The sequence below is a fragment of the Canis lupus genome, chromosome 24 (genome assembly GCF_003254725.2).
Source record: "Canis lupus dingo isolate Sandy chromosome 24, ASM325472v2, whole genome shotgun sequence".
NCBI classification, from domain to species: Eukaryota; Metazoa; Chordata; class Mammalia; order Carnivora; family Canidae; genus Canis; species Canis lupus.
This window is the reverse complement of record NC_064266.1, coordinates 27,229,662-27,242,753: the sequence shown is the minus strand read 5'-3', so window position 1 is coordinate 27,242,753 and position 13,092 is coordinate 27,229,662. Positions and strand designations below refer to the sequence as shown.

The window sequence follows — 13,092 nt, the reverse complement described above, 5'->3', positions numbered from 1 at the left end:
CAGAGAGATGAATAGAGCAGATGAGTGAGTCTGGAACTAGACCAAAAAATATAAGGTCATTTAATAAATAATAAAGGTGGCATTTAAATCAGTGGAGAAAAGATGGATTACTTAATAAATACTGTTGGTACAACTGGCTAGTTATCTGAAAAGTAATTCAGCTGGAGCTCTACCATAAACCTATACCAACATGAATTCCAAATGGATAAATAAATCATGGTACAGGCATCAGTAAAACACTACAGAACAATGGGCATGAATACAGAATCACATGTAACAGGGATAGATCTTAAAGACCGTGTTCAGGGATGCAGAATTGGGTGGTAAAACTATGAAGAACACCAAAAGGAATATTCTAGGAATTTGTACAGTGCTTTCTTACCAGGGCAACGGAGATTTTTTTTATATAAATTTATTTTTTATTGGTGTTCAATTTGCCAACATATAGAATAACACCCAGTGCTCATCCCATCAAGTGCCCCCCTCAGTGCCCGTCACCCAGTCACCCCCACCCCCCGCCCACCTCCCCTTCCACCACCCCTAGTTCGTTTCCCAGAGTTAGGAGTCTTTCATGTTCTGTCTCCCTTTCTGATATTTCCCATTCATTTTTTCCCTTTTCCCCTTTATTCCCTTTCACTACTTTTTATATCCCCCAAATGAATGAGACCATATAATGTTTGTAAAGCAGCAGATTTTAATCAGGAAAGATGATAGTGGGGGTTTCTGGGGAGGGAACACAGAAAAGCAATATTTAGTTTCTTGACCACCGTGATTACATGGGCTCATTTTATAACGTTACTAGGTTGTACACTTAAATTTTATGCCATTATTTACATTACTTTTTTTACAAGAAAGATTTAAAAGAGGGGTGCCTGGATGGCTCATCTAAGCATTCAGACTCTTGGTTTCAGCTCCCGGCGTAATCTCCTGGAATTCCAAGCACAGCACCGTGTTGGACTCTGCGCTCAGCATAGAGTCCGCTTCAGATTCTCTCTCCCTCCCACTCCCTCCCTCTCTCTCTCTGTCAAATAAGTAAATAAAATCTTTCTAAATAAAAGGTTTAAGAGAATTAAGTGTATGGAAAGAAAACATAAGATTTTTTTCATTATCTCAGAGTAAGGCTTTTCTAAGTATGAGATAAAACTCAAAAAGCAATTTTAAAAGATTGCTTGATTTGAGACCATAAAGAATTCTGCATGAAAAAAACACCCAACAAAGTCAAATGACAAACACCCATTACAGGAAAATGGTTGTAATTCTTCTCACATTTCTTACTATAAAAAAACAAAGGACTGGAGGGTGGTTTTTCAGAATCTTGTGAATGCCTTATCCATAAGACATAAGAACAAAGAAAAAAAAAGAATGTAGAAGTTCTCTTTATATTGATGTGGTGTGATCTCCAAGATATGTTATACTGTGTATGGTCTGCTACTATTTGTGGAAATAGCATATATCTAGGTCATGGATATGCAGATCACATTCTCATGGAGTTGTTTATCATGTTTGTGACAGACACATATGCACATACATTTTTCAAAGATGAGAAGCCACTCCATATGCAGTGAGGTTGCATAATATCTAAGACATATTGCTACAGAACAAACAAAAAAAGGCTAGATGAGAGTACTATGACTCTAATTTTTTAAATGGGAAACTTCGAACACATGCAAAAGTAGAGACAGAGGTATAATGAACCCGTGTACCTATTCCTCCCCACCTAAGAGTTGGCAACTTTTCCTCTGTACCTCCCTCCCACTCCCCTCCACCCCACTTGATTACTCTGGAGCAAATCCCAGACACATCATTTCATCTGCAAATACTTCAGTATGTACCTCCGATAAGCCTCCCCACCCCTCTCTTGGCATAACAAGTACATCAGAAAATAAAAACTTATCAATAATTCTCATATCATCAAATATCCAATGGTCACATTTCCCAGATTTTTTTCAGAAGTTTATTTTGTTTAACAGTTGATTCATTACAATCAGGATCTGAACGAGGTCCAAACTTCGTATCTGTGTTTGGTTTCAAGTGTCTTTTAGTTCACGGGTCTTCCTTTTACCCCCTTTGCAGTTTATTTGTTGGGGCAGGAGGAAAGTTAATTTATAGGTTCCCCCCACCCCAGCCTCTTTTTTCCCCCCATCTTTGCAATTTATTTGGTGGAATTAAAAAAAAGAAGAAGAAGATTGTTTGTCCTGGAGAGTTCTCTGAATTCCGGATTTTGCTGATTACATCCCCATGGTGTTAGCATGTTTGTGACCAATTTTACTTACTTGCCCCCTTCAGGTCCTCCTTCCACTCTTCTCCACGCTGGTCTTTGCTCCTGGAGGTTGACCCACGTAGATGGCATCTCCAGGTTCCATCACCCTCTGGCTCCAGGGTCTGGCCAATAGGGAGCCCCGGGGGGGAGTGGGAAGGAGGGAAAAGAGTGAAGTCAGAGTCATCATTTTCCTGGCCCCTTACCTGCAAGGCTACATTGGGTTGGCTGTGCTTCTTGGCCGAAGGTAACTGTTCCTCTCAAGACACAACTCCCTCCCTTTCCAGGTTCTGGTAATTCTTCTTTCTTCTGGGGAAGGCTTCTCTGCCTCTCATTCCATTAATTCTTTCCACACTGCCTTCACCTGGATAAATAACCCCGCTTGGAATTTCCCTAATCAGAGTTCACCATCTGCTTCCTGTTGGGACCTTAATTTATACAATGCTTCTCTGCTCCCAGTATTTCCAGGAAACTGGCAGTCAAATCTGGGGGCCTGACTAGATTCAGATTAAAAATTTTTTGTAAGAGTACTTCATGGATGGTGTTCAAGATGTTATATTGCATCACGTCAGAAGGCACATAATATCCGTCCATTATAAAGATACCTTCAGCTTTTCACCCAATGGGTTTTAGCAGGGGTTGGTGATCATGGCCTCTTGCCATTGCCAGGAGTTAGACAATGATGGTATTCTATCATTCTTTCTTCATAGATTAGCTAGAAGTCTTCCATAAAGAAGAATTCTCTTACCATTTATTTGTTTACCATGGGATGCAGTTGGTACAAGGCTGAATCAATGCTCACTTCTTTCACTTTATATCATTTGCAGAATTATGAGCTGGTTTCTCCAAAGGCAACCAATGATGAATTCATGGATTTTCATATCTGATGTGCTTGAACCCTTAATTTTTTAATTTCTTCTTTTTTAAGATTTTATTTGAGAGAGAGAGAAAGAGAGGGAGGGGGAGAGAGAGAGAGAGAGAGAGAGAGAGAATGAGCAGGGAGAGCGGCAGAGGGAGAGGGAGCAGCAGACTCTTTGCCGAGCTGGAAGGCTGACCCTGGGCTTGATCCCAGGACGCCGGATCACGACCGGAGCCAAAGGCAGATGCCTAATCGACTGAGTCACCAGGTGCCCCCATTTTTGTTCTTTCTGACGCTCCAATGATCTCATTCCTCAGCCAGTGGGAGCCACTTCAAGTTGGCTCCTTCTTTCAATATGATCCCAGGAGTCTTTGGGAGTCTTTGATAGTTTCCTTGCTTTCTGATGCAACAAGGTAGGCCAGGTTCATCTTTCCTGCCCCAGAGATGGAAGCAGCCATTTCTCCAAAGAGCCCTGGTTCCTTTTAATGAGAAATGGTTAATAAAAAGCCACACTAGGGGTGTTCCTTGATACTGGGATATTATTTCCAGATCATATTTCAGCTAAGAAATTAATACTTTTAGAGAGAAAATACATCATGTGCTCATACTGATACTTATGATTCAAATTTAGGATTGCAGAACTTTTAATTTTTGGTTTTATATGTATACATATATATTTTTTATTTAGACAAAGAAATAGCACACAGTGGGAGAGGGGCGTGGTGAGGAGCAGAGGGAGTGGGAAAGAGAATCTTAAGTAGGCTCCATGCCCAGCACAGAGCTGATGCACAGATCTCACTACCCTGGCATGACCTAAGCCAAAATCAAGGGTTGGACGTGTAACTGAGCCACTTAGGCACCCCTGATTTTATATTTTTATATCTTGTCTCTTATGCTGGAAATCCTGGTTTCTAGCAACATTAACAGAATTATTTGCATATATATATACACACACACACACATTTATATCTTCAGAATAGCCATTACCAATGCCATAATTGCTGAAACAGCAAGATGTTTTTACAGTCCTTTTTTGTTCTTAGACTATATCCCATGAAAGATGTACATTCAACTACTGGTTTTTTTCCTCACTATTGTGAAAAAAAGTCACTTAAAATAATATCACCTTATTAAAGTCACCTCATTCAAGACTTAAAATAAGACCTCTGTGTAAGTAAGCTACCAACCTGATAATTAGGTTCACTTCTTTCACTTTGCTTTTGATTTTTAAGGATTGTGCTCTTACTTTGAGTAAAACTTTGTTTTATAATTGCAAATAACATACATACAATTCCAAAGCCAAATGCACAATTTTGTACATTGTATTGTGTATTGTTAATTTAAAGTCATAGTGACAGGAGAAAGAAGAAGAGGTAAATTGCAAAGCTCCTCTGGCCAATACAGACAATGGACAAAGGGCTATACCTTTATTTTTAAAACAGAAATGTAAATGAAATGTTATCACTTGGGCAATATATAATTAAGCAAAGCTACTGATTAATTTTTTTAATTTTAAAGATATCACTTTTTTAAAAGATTTCTTTTTTCTTATAGCACATGATTGTATTTCTGTAAAACCCAGACAACTTTAAAGAGTGTTCTGTTACAGGGGTGTCTGGGTGGCTCAATCAGTTAGGCATCCAACTCTTGGTTTTGGCTCAGGTCATAACCTCATGGTTATCAGATCCAGCCCCAAGTCAGGCTCTGGGCTCAGCGCATGGAGTCTGCTTGAGATTCTCTCTCCCTCTCCCTCTGCCTCTCCTGCTCATGCTTTCTCTCTCTTTCAAATAAATAAACCTTTTTTTTTTTTTAAAGTCCTTTGTTACAAATAACACTTGCAGCTAAAATCAGAGCAGGATGAGAATCCCATATTTTAAGGGAACAGGCTTTTTTTTTTTAAGATTTTTTTATTCATGAGAGAAAGGCAGAGACATAGGCAGAGAGAAAAGTCTCCCCACAGGGAGTCCGATGTGGGACTCGGTCCTGGATCCCAGGAACACACCCTGAGCCGAAGGTAGATGCTCAACTGCTGAATCACCCAGGCATCCCAGGAATAGGCTCTTTGAAACAGCTTTCTGCTGCTCTCCAGAGAGTGTCTGCTTTTCCAAATTTTCAGGGTAAGAGGGAACACTTCCTCCTTTTCTGAGATTCTCTTCACTAGAAATTGCCAATAAGGAGGCTCTCTATTCTCAAGGCCAAGCCCTGGAATCCTGTTAGATAGCAGCAAGTGAAAAGAGCAGGCCTGGGAACTCAGAATGAGGAAAATAAAAGCACATTCATTGAAAACTCGCCTGACTGCTCTCAGAGCTCACAAGGGGCGGAGCTTCACCTTCATCTTCCCCAGCCACCCCCTCCTGTTCTCATCTTCTTCACCCAAGCAGGCTCTTCTAGAAGCTCTTTTGATTTTGGTCCTTCCCTCAGAATTGGTCCCAAATTCAAAGAACCTTTGGGATGTTTTGCATTCCATGTCTTCTTTGGTGTACCCCCAAAGTGGGGGCACCACTTTGAGGCACCAAAGGGTCTGTTTGTTCATCCTGTTTCCAGAACCCATGGCTTGGCACACACAGAGAGGATGTCAGGATTAACTGGGTATAGTTGGCAGGTCCCCAAATTTCCCAGTGTTCCTCAATGATCTTGTAAGAACTTCCCTATAGTCAGACTCAGAATGTGGGGAAAGCTGTCAAGAAGAGGGCAGATCTACCTCCTCCTTGGGGGCCTTTGTAAATTTTCTGGTCAGTTTTATTCAGATTATTATTTGTATATTTTAAGCAATTGGGTGTACCTCCTCACAATGGCAGAGACATGCCTATGACAAAGACCGACAGAATCTATCAACAAAAGGACTTCCTTAGTTCATACTCTCGGAATGTCCTTTACTATGAACAGTGATCAGGGCATGGATTTTGCTGACCCAATTATAAACCCTTCTAGATTTAACAATACTTCTATGAAACCCAGTCCAAAATACTACTGGTGTCCTGAGCCGGGGAATGATCAGCAGGTAAACTCCTCCTCCCACAACTAAAGTTAGAGTTTGCAGAATTTTGTCTAGACTGAGAAAATACCCATCACCTTGACTCCCAGGCAATCTCCAGATGGTTGCCCAGGCTGGGAGAGGGCTGGTAGGATCCGATATAGCCTACTCCCAGCCAGGTTTTCATCGAAATGTTACGCAGGCTAGAAAAAGCCAAGCAGGTGAATTCATCTTCCAGACAATTCTTGTCCAATTTGCAGTAAGGCTCCAGGGAGAACCCACTGCATTTCCTCTGGAAGGTTTCCAAAAGGCTGTTTGGCTAGGCACAGGCCAGAGGGAAGCCCCTCCCCCATCCTGTTAGTATGAGGAGAATGTGCCAGAACTAATGCCAAGAAAATGTTCTCCTCCCACTCCCACGTTCTTGACCAGAAAGAATCAATGTGCAGGTAAAAGATGATCTTTTTAGATTTCTCCAAAAGACTACTAACCAAATTTTAAAAATTAAAAATGTGTTATGGGGTTTGTGACAGTAAAGCACATACCAATAGCAAATCCCCAAAGTGAAAAATGGAGTTATATGTGGCAACATTCTTACATTGTATGTGAAGTATTATAGAATCCATACAATAAATAAAGGATGCATAATGTAACTTCTAGAGCAATCACAAAAAAAAATTACATAAAGATATAACTAGTTAGAGGAGGTAACACAGAATGCTAAGAAATCACACACAGCTAAATGACTTGCTTTGGCCAATGAAATCAGAGCACATGTGTTGTGTCATTTCTGGGTGAAAGCATCTGGAGCCAGGACTCGATTCCTGTCAGGTCAGTACTGGTACATTCCATTTTCCTAAAAAATGACAAATTTTATCTATATTTTCAAATGTATTTGCAAAGAACTGTAGAAAGTAATGATTTTTCTTGTTTTAGTAATTCCTTATTATTTCATGTATTTGTTCTTTCCCTTTCTAGTAGTTTTAAACTGTTGTTGGCCTTTTTCTAGTAGGTTTCTTAAATTTTTTTTTCAAGTAAGTTTATTCTACCGTTTTTGTTTTTTCATAATTCAATTTCTTTGGTCAACTTTCTAGTATTAAATTACACAGAGTGCTGTCAGAAAGTCTGATGACATCTAGTTTTTCTTGATACTGTAAGCCATTGTGTCTTTTTGCCTAGCAGCCCAGAGGATTTATTTGCCTAGGATCTTCTTAGAGTTGACACTTCTGAGTCTCTCTTCCCAAGTGCATACACAGTGTGTCTTTACCGTATTTGTATTCAGAGCATTTTCTCTCTCGGAGGAAAGTATTACCAAATTACCACTGAAATATGAATTTTTATTCCATTGTTTTTTTTCCTTTACAATATAAAATTCAATATACCGAATTTTCAACTATGTCCAACTTGATTAGATTTCTTGTGCCTCTTCTTCCTTATCTGTAACTTTCTCTTATTTTCTTTCACTTTGTTTTTCCTTTTTCTTTCCAGTTGACTGTATCTCCCCTTTGTGCATCTTGGATTTAGATTTCTGAGATCATTTTTCTTTTATATTCAGTTTCTTTTCCTGGGTCCTCTCAGTTCTCATTTCACATCTGCTTGGTCATTTTTACTCGAAGCTTTTGTTTTGTGGTGTCCTCACAACTGCATTTGCTTGTCTAATTATTTTGTGTTGGAATGCTGCATTACAATTTTTTTCTGTCTTTTATCCTCCTGTGTTTCCTGCTAACAAGTTTGACTTTGAATTTTCCGATTTTAGTTTTATCTTGCAATATCCCCTTTAGGATGCTGTTTTTATTACTCTTCATATTTAGGCATGTTAGGTTTACCTGAGCACCTATTAGCAGGATATAGGTGAGGAGCAGGGCAGGGAGAGTATTTTAGTTGGTCTCTAAGTCTCTCTAAGCTCCCCCTCCTGGTGCAGCAGTGAGGTAGATTCTCCAGTATTTAGCACCTTTGGATGGTCCAGCTTCCTGTGATCTTCTGTTGCTGTAATAAACCTCCAGTGCCAGCCCCTTCCATGCTTCCCCATACACCACCTCGGACTGCCTAGGGCCTCTCTTATCCCCAGAAGGGGCGCCTCTCCAGGACCTTCAGCTCTGGTCCTGTGCACTTCCCAAACCCCACCTCCCTATCCTTCATTGCCAATGCCAGCTTGCCCCATGATAGATGTTGGTTGTTATCTTGGTCCTGCCATTGCTAGGACTCCTCCATCTTGTAGGCAAGTTCTCTGCTTCTTTATGGCTTAAAAATTTCCTACCCATACCCAGATTCCTTCCCAGACTCGACCTAGACATTTGTGTATATAACAAATGACCACAAACACAGTACCTAAAGCAACAGAAATTTACTCACAGTCCTGGATACCAAATCAAGGTATCATCTGGGTCATACTCCCCCCATGAAGGCACTAGGGGAGAATCCTTCCTTGCCTCTTCTAGCTTCTGGTGGCTCCTGGCATTCCCTGGCTTGTGGCTGCCTTACTCCAGCCTCTGCCTCTCCATTGCTTTCTTTCCTGTGTCATTTATTTTATAAGGATACCAGCCATTGGATTGAGGGCCCACCCTACCAGGCTGATCTCACGTCCAGATCCTTAATTCCATTTACAAAGAACCTATTTCCTAATAAGGTCACATTTAGAGACACTGGGTTACCACCTGGACATATCATCTCAGGACACAATTCAACCCACCGCATCACCTTGACTTTCCCTATAGCACAGACTCACCCTGCCCTCATGGTGACTTTGGTCAGTAAAAATGTGTGCTATGGGAAATGGCTTCTGGGCCTCTGGAACGACTGAATTTCACAGGGCTCCCTGGGCCTAGGAAAGGAAGAGGAGCCCTGGTGGGCATGGGGCACAAGGGAAGAGTACCTGGGTCTTAGTGGATGCTCACAGACATAAGCGGAATTGGGGGAATAGAGATGTCATGGAAGGAAGGGAACAGAAAGAGAAAACAAGGAGCAGGTCAGTCTGCCTGTGGGACTTCCCAGGGCTCAGTAGTCCCTGTCCATCCCTAGGGCTCATCTCAGCCTGAAAGCTCTGGTTTCCCTCAGTGTGTACTGTGGTTACCACTCCAGCCACGATTTTTGTATTTATTTCTGATTTCTATCATTTCCTATGATAGCTAGAATTTTCTCTTTCGGGTTCAGCATTACAACTTTTTGTATAGTTATACTTTAACTTTTTGCCTAGCTTTGTAGCATGTTGGGGGCAGGGGGTCTTCTAAATCAGAAGTCTGCCATGTTGGTAGAAATCCTTAGGTGATTTTATTCATTATCTCATTAATCCTCCTACAGGATAAAAGTGATGGTCATTCTCATTTTCTAAATGAAAGAATCACTATCTGTCACATTATTCTCCTAGTTTCATATTTTTATTTTTTTCCCTGTTTAACACGAAGTTGATGACATTTTTATTTGTAACCTAAAGTTTTTGCTGGAATAATGCTAGTTGCTATAGTAGATAAGGCCTGAGCGCTCTGCAGCTTAACACAGTGAGAGTTTACTTCCTCACAGGGGAAGAATTTGCAGGGCTGCTGCTCCAGGCAGTCATTTAGGAACTTGGTTCCTTCCACTTTGTGGCTCTGCACTCCTCGTGGGCCTTAGATGGCTCTCCATTCAGCCCACAGTCAGGGAAGGAGGAAGAAGAGGGCTCTTAGGGGAGGTTTACTGAAGCCAGCCCTGGAAACAATGGGCGAACTTCTGCCCATATTCCACCAGCCAAACTCAGATGGCCCTGATAACAACCACAAGGGAGGCTGGGAAATGTAGTGCAGCCATGGGCCCAGAAGGAAAGGAGAATGTACTCTGTACACAGCCAGGCTCTGCCTACACTTCTGAATCCTCTGGCACCCTCTCATTCTCTAATTTTCTGGTGACAATCTAATGGCAAAGTTCTATTAATGATAGATGTCACTTTATTCACTTAATCCCTTAGGTAGGCATAAAATAATCTTTGCAAGTTACATTTGTCTAAATCTCCATTTCTTGGTTTAGCCTTGTCTGCACATCTCTGAACACTTAACTACACTCTTGTGCCACTTCCTTTTATTTTTACCTGCTCTGTTCCTTTGGCAAAACTGCTTATTTCCAGAGATGCCACCAGGAGGCAGAGGCAGCATAAGCAGGCAACAGTCAGGGTATCCCTACCACCATCTTAGCCTGGGGGGGGGGGGGGGGCTCAATCACTCTTTGTGGCTGCCCAACTTTGAGAGCTGCCCTAACTCAAATCCAGAGCTAGTTGGTCCTAGAGACACAGGACAGTCCCTTCCTCAGGCTATCTCCTCCTGCCACGAGAGCCCGAAGCTGGGATACAGGAGTCTGTTCCTTCACAGCCGCCCCCAGAACATTCAGCTGCATGCAGTCATGGCCCACCTACCCAGGAACATCAGATGCCTCAATGAATAGGGCTCCCCGGTTGAGAGGAAGTCCTCAGCGTGGACTCTTGATCTGTTCTTCTCAACAGAGTAGACAATCAGACTATTCTCAAATGTTCTCTGGTCATAGATTTAGTCATCCATTAAAAATCCTGTGAGCCCTCAGCACCCTCCAGGTCCAGCACTCAGCTGTAGATACTCTACACTGAATGGAACACTTCCTGCTCTTCAGAACACTTCAGTTTAAGGCAACAGTCCTGGGGGAGAGACAAAGCCCAGGCTTGTGGTGAGTGTTCTGCTGGTGGTCTGTGCAAAGCTGAGGGAATGCACGGATGGCATATGCCTGCTCGGCATGCTAGGGAGAGTGGGGCAGCTTCCTTCAGAAGAGCCACGGTAACCCGTAAGGCGGCTGTGAAAGGTCACGGTATACTTAATGTGAGGAGTGAAAGATGCAACTGGAGAGCCCAAGCCCCTCAGCCTGCCCTTCACTGCAGCCCCACACCTCCTCAGTTCCGGTAGGCCCAGCTTAACCATGTCTGGGCTTACCTGCTCACCCAGGGGCCTTGCCACCAGGGCTCGGCCTCCCTGACCACGCTGATTTCACTATGTCGCTCAGGCTGTTAAAACTGTTGACAATGGGAGAGGGAGGGACCTCCAGGCCTACCAGAAGTCAGTGTGCTCCTCTTCCTGGGAACAGGATATGAAAACCTCCCTCATGTGGAGGTTGGTCCTGCCTTCTTCTTGGCAACTATTCTTTTTTCATAACAGCACATGCCTATCAAAGTCTCCTTAGTACCTGGGCCCTGCTATACATGGCCAGTGGCTCACTGGCAATCCTCTGGGAGACCCTGGGTTGGCTTGAGTCTTCTACCTTCTGCACCACCACTGCCCACTCCAAGCCTTTAGTTTCTAACCCGAGGGCTGCAGATCCAGGTGATAGCCCCTAGTACACTGCATGAGCCAACAGGTCCTGAGGGGGCCTCATCGGAAGGATGGGCTAGAGGCTCCATAGGATTTAAATGGACAGATTCTGGGACAGACACTAGCGTCTCAGGGGCCTCTGGGCTCAATTACCAGGAATGTTTCAGAGTTAAAATTCACACTGAGCAATCTCTATAAAAGAGAGGGGTCATTTGTCCATTTAAGATGATGCTGCAAGGGCACAGGGAATATAAGATTATGGCAACACTGAGGCAGCTACAGAATTCACCTTTTCCTGACTTGTTTCATTCTTCTGAAAGGCCCAAGAAAGTTAAGCAGCCAACAAACTTGTGGACATTGAAAGAAAAATCTGTAGGAAGGCCTCATGTGGTGGAAAAGTTTCCAGCATAGAAAGTATGAACAAAAATTGGGCAAAGGCCTCATTTCTGCCCATTCAGAAGTGGACCTATGCAGGTCCCTGATGGAGAAACTCTGCCATTTGGTCACCTTCTCTAGGCCCTTTTTACCTATTTTAAGAGGAAATGATAGAAGGAAAACATTTCCAGCTCCTGAGATTTCGTGGGCAACTGCTTTTGTCACATTAACACTATCTTTTGTTTATACACCTGTGAAAGTCCTCCATCTGCTGGGCAGTCACATGATTTCTGAATAAAGTCAGAAGAATATCTACACTGACAATATCCGTTTTGAAGGATTCTTTTAAAGAACTTTTTAAATAAAGAAATAAACTTTTTACGTTTTGTACATCCTTGTCCTACACGGTCTTCATTTACTGCTGCAGGAAGCTGATGCCACAGTTCGTCCTTGGTTCAGGAACAATACCAGAAAGCCATTTCAAGTCTCTTCACTGCAGGAACCCCCAAGTGAACACACTTCCAAAAGGAAACTCCCAGTGTCCCGTAACTATTCTCCCCAGGAGAAATCCACCTTGTCGCCCAGTGCTACCAGCTGGCTCAGGGCAGAGCCAGCTAGCACAGCCACCGTCCGTCACACTGGCCGAGGCCCCAGGTCCCAGAGGGCATCTACTATGCCTGCTCACCAGCACTGCCTCCACTGGCCCCCGAGCCTTTGCCAGGGGCCTGCGTGTCTGAGAAGCGGGAGGCCTGCTTGGGCAGACGGATGGGGACGTAGATGTTGGATGCACAGTGCTCCTTGAGGTACTCTCCTCCCTTCTCTTCATACTCTTTCCTGGTGATCCACACTTCATCGTTGTCCAGATGGTCCAAGGCCCAGTCCCGAGCGCCATACCAGGCGTCCAGCACAGGGTTGGAGGCAAGCTGGACCTGAAACACAAACAGCACTCAGCAGAGGGCCATCTCCAACCCTAGGGCTCATGGAGTGACTATTTAGCAGGCTCAGCTGCAACCCCCTATGTGGTATCACCAGAAATACACACATGTGGGGGCCCCGGTGCGGAACTGCCCGCACCCTCCAAATACAGCTGGGTGGGGAAGCTGCAGACTCTACAAGAGAGCACACAAGAATGCAAAATGCAGCAGACTCGACCTCACACAATCAACGGCTGCCAGCTAGTTCACCAACACTGGACCTGCCACAATGGGGCAACAAAGGCCCAGCTGCCCCTCCTGTTCCCACACTGTCGACCACAAACTGCCATAAGCTGCCACATGGAGAAAGGAAGCAGAGCCAGCACTCCAGGTGGAGGAAAGGGTTTCTCACCCTGACA

The 13,092-nt window shown here is 43.4% G+C and overlaps 1 protein-coding gene across 2 annotated transcripts in view; it reads right to left on the bottom strand.

Moving 5' to 3' along the window:
- Nucleotides 1-674: 674 nt before the first annotated feature.
- Nucleotides 675-13,092, bottom strand: part of ACTR5 (actin related protein 5) — a 36,693-nt gene continuing 24,275 nt past the window's right edge. Inside the window, exons 9-10 of one of the 2 annotated variants that reach the window (XM_049100283.1) lie at nt 12,445-12,688; nt 675-2,382 (exon numbers count right to left, since the gene is read on the bottom strand). In XM_049100283.1, coding sequence (XP_048956240.1) covers nt 2,363-2,382; nt 12,445-12,688 — 264 coding nt within the window. In that variant the 3' untranslated portion in view covers nt 675-2,362. Of the gene's footprint in view, nt 12,689-13,092 lie in introns of both variants that reach the window. The other variant, XM_025470061.3, reaches the window with a different exon arrangement.